General features: G+C 42.0%; 1 protein-coding gene across 1 annotated transcript in view; it reads right to left on the reverse strand.

Moving 5' to 3' along the window:
* RBBP9 (retinoblastoma binding protein 9) overlaps nt 1-4038 on the reverse strand; it is a 21284-nt gene that overhangs the window by 8724 nt on the left and 8522 nt on the right. The window contains exons 2-3 of the mRNA XM_011962941.1: nt 3415-3457; nt 2206-2311 (exon numbers count right to left, since the gene is read on the reverse strand). Of these exons, the coding sequence (XP_011818331.1) occupies nt 2206-2311; nt 3415-3457 (149 nt within the window). The remainder of the gene's footprint in view (nt 1-2205; nt 2312-3414; nt 3458-4038) is intronic.

Consider the following 4038-nt stretch of genomic DNA (forward strand, 5'->3'; position numbering starts at 1 on the left):
AAAAAAAAAAAAAAAAAGGATAAAAGAAAAACAAAGAAATTCAGTGGTAGGGGATTAATGAAGAAATTGCTTAGTCAAGTGAGTAAACTCTTTAGCTCATTTGATTTTAGGAGGTTTGGTTTATGGGGGCCTTGGGTTTAGGAGCATACTCCGAACTCTTGGTGTTATCCTCCCAACAGTTGTAATAATAGTCTCCCTGGTGCGCTGTATTCTCTCAAAGGTTTTAAATGTGCGCATGCAGCCATCTCTAGAACATCAGATGTTCTTTCTTCAACTGGGATGACAAACGCTGAACGAAATGTGCAACCATGAGAATACCAAAACCTATAAATGATGTGCTGAGACCAGAAACCCAAAACGATGGTAACTGAGAGTGGCACTAAGGCCCTAAGTTTTGGTCACACTCTCACCTAAGTGAGAACCTGACCAAAAAGGGGGAATTTTTTCCACAAAATTTTGGGAGGCCATTGTTTTGGACTAAGCTCATGCACTAGGCCCCAACAAACCAAACCAAACCAAAATGGAGTTGCTTGTGCTAAGACATCAAGGGAACATAGATTCTAGAACAGACTAGTTTTTGTTTTTTCTTCTGCAAGTCTCTATAACAAACATCTCCGACAGCGTAGGTATCCACCCTGTAAAGTCCCCATTAAATCTTTTAAGCAAATTCATTTCCTCTTGTCTAGAGACCATCAAGCTTCAGATGATCATGCAACAAAGGTTCCATCCAGTTCCAGGTGAAGACACCACCCCTAGCCGTCAAGAAACCACCCTGTCTCCACTAGATAGAGCAGGGCGAGTTCCGTGATCACCAATAGGTGGGGGCTACACCCCAAGCCAGCATGAAGCAGTTACAGAAAAAAGACCATCAGTCCCTCTGCCTCCTGTGGAGATTTATGGGGATCACATCTCTCAAGGGGGAGATGAGGCAGGACAATAGGGTCTGGAGGCAGGGAACAGAAGGCCGATTCACAGTTCAGTTATGACAGGAAATATCCTCTCCACATGGCATAGGCCAAGTAAATGACTTAACTTTACTTCATCCTCTTCATTTACATAGGGTGTACCCCAAGTAGAGGGTATTTAAAGGCCCAAAAATTCTATAATGGGGACTTGGAGCCCTTATGCTCAGGCCTGCTCCTATAATGTAGACTGTACTTTCATTTTCAATGAAACTCTTCATTCCTTCCTTTGTGCATTTTGTCCAATTGTTTGTTCAAGACGCCAAGAAACTGGACACCCTCCACCATTAACAAAGGGTCATGAGGAAACTTTTGGGGTGATATATATGTTAATTATCTCGATTGTGATGATGGGTGTCAAAACTTAACAAATTGTACATTTTAAATATGTGCAGCTTAAGGTACATCAATTATACCTTAATATAGTTCTTTCAAATTAAAAATAGTAATCCCAGAACTCTGGGAGGCTAAAGCAGGAGGACTCCTTGAGCCCAGGAGTTTGAGACTAGCCTGGGCAATATGGCAAAACTCACGTCTTCAGAAATTTTAAAAATTAGCCAGGCATGGTGGTGTACATCCATAGTCCCAGCTACTCGGCAGGCTAAGGTAGAATGATCGCTTGAGCATGGGAGGCTGCGGTGAGCTATGATCATGCCACTGCACTCTAGCATGGGTGACACAGTGAGACTATGCCTCAAAAAAAAAAAAAAAAAAATGTGCTGCAGATAATAAGATATAAAAGGGAGAGGAGCCAGTAGATTGAGGAAGCCGTTTCACATGGAGTGATTAGAGAAGGCCTTACCTAAAGGGGACATTTGAGCAGAGACTTCAAGGGAAATAGAAAGCCATGCAGATGTCTAGGGACAGGGTGTCCCAGGTAGAAGGATGAGAGCAGGCTAAGATGTGTGTGTACTTAGCATGTTCCAGGAACTGCAATGAGGTCAGTAAACCTGGCTGGGAGGAGAGAAGGAGAGTCTGTAGGGACAGAATCAGAGCTGACTGATGGGAATCCACTGGGGTTTGCAGCCACTTATGCTTTAAAAGGATCACTGCATCCCAATAAGAGCAGATTTTTTTTTTCAATCCAGTAGCAAAACCAGGAAGGAATTAGGACAGATTACGTTACCACTTTAGAGGTCAGCACTGTTTCCTCTGCAACAGAAACTTAAGATATACACAAGGTATATCTCAAGCAAGCATGGCTGGAGCCCACAAAGGGGATACAGTTTAACAAAGATCGCACCTCATGGCTGCGATGGCCCCAGAACTGTGGCCGATAATGATGGTCTTCTCATCACAGTGCAACTCTGTCTCCATGAAGGGCAGCCAGATGCTCTCTCGTGCTGTAACTTAAGGTTCAGGGTAAAGAAAAAGTCTGTCATTTGATAGTGGCAGTCTGAATCCAATGCTGCCCCACCTTTCTAACAGATGACTATTCAGCAATTCACAACTTTTAAAACTGCAGGACCACAGCAGGAGATAGGACTGTGTTAACAGAGCCAAAGGCTTATGTATTACTACTTGAAAGACCCAAGTCCACAGTTCTGATAAATAGTTTTTTTCTCTCTTTTTTTTTTTGTTTACCATGTTCTTGTAAGAAAATACTAAGGAAATAATAAAATATAACTCTGAAATTTTAATGTAAACTTTCAAACTTAAAAAAAAAAAAGCTATTGGTCAGGTGCAATGGCTCACACCTGTAATCCCAACACTTTGGGAGACCGAGGTGGACAGATCAGTTGAGGTCAGTAGTTCAAGACCAGCCTGACCAAATGGTGAAACCCCATTTCTGCTAAAAATACAAAAAAAAAAAAATTAGCCAGGTATGGTGGCGCGTGCCTGTAATCCCAGCTACTCGGTAGGCTGACGCAGGAAGAGTCACTTGAACCCAGGAAGCAGAGGTTGCAGTGAGTTGAGATCACGCCACAGCACTCCAGCCTAGGCAACAGGGCGAGACTCCATCTCAGAAAAAAAGAAAAAAAAAAAAGCAAAAAAACTCTTGCAACATTCTAAAATTCACACACATTTATTCATTCTTTCCAAAAAGGGGATTCCTGAGACAAGTCATAGGCATACCCAGAACAAAAGTAGCAATATGACATTTTTAAACATTAGGATCTCAAATACATGCTGTAAAGTTTTATACCTATGCCTCAAATGTAATCCCCACAAATTCTGCCTGAAAATATTTGTAGACTTACAGAAGGGAAAGATCAAGTTGGTGCAAAGTTGAAAATTAAATTTTACCATGCCCAGGTGCTTTCCTGATCCTTACTAGAATTTTCTATGACTTTTGGTTCACACCCTCCTCCCCAAGCTGCTTGCCTTATTCTTTCTTAGGTATATAGGCATCTTTGGTTTCTCCACTACGATATTCTTGTTCTCTACCACAAACATGGTAATATCAAAACCCAACAAGATGAGGCTGTTTAAAAACAAGTTTAAAACTTACTTGGGTCGGGCATGTTTTTAGCCAAACACTGGAAACCAGGTATCTATGATATGAGGGGGGAGAAAAAGCTATAATAAAGAGCTTAATTACAACTAATACTTCGCTAATAAGAAATGAGGCACCTGATATGATCGTTACCAATTCAGTATTAACTTGTGTTATGAAATGAAGTAGGTTAAGTGACCATCCTTTCGCATGAACTCCATCTGTAGTTCTGTATCTAGGCAGCTCTGCTGACCTCTATAGAGAGACCTATATCTGCATTTGTACACCCATATTTGCCTCTACAGCCCTCCATCTATAGAGAGGCATTAACAAATATGTTCTAGAAAGACTGACCTGGAGCCAAATAGACCGTGGGCCAGGGAGTAGGTAAAACGTGGCACAGGAACGTGATACAGAAAGTTGGAGATAGCATCCTCTCAGAAGCTCCAGCCCTGAACTTTGGGGTTGTAGCTCTGACCAGGGTTTTCAGCCACAGCCCTGCAATCTATTCTGCAGACCAGCTCTAGAGGATGGCAACGCAGGGAGCCGACCTACCCCCTGGTTACAGAAGACGGTTAAAAAATAAAAAACAAACGGCACAGGGCAGCCTACAGTAAGATGCCTTTTTTTTTTTTTTTT

The sequence above is a fragment of the Colobus angolensis genome, unplaced genomic scaffold (assembly GCF_000951035.1).
Source record: "Colobus angolensis palliatus isolate OR3802 unplaced genomic scaffold, Cang.pa_1.0 Scaffold117, whole genome shotgun sequence".
Classification (NCBI taxonomy): Eukaryota; Metazoa; Chordata; class Mammalia; order Primates; family Cercopithecidae; genus Colobus; species Colobus angolensis.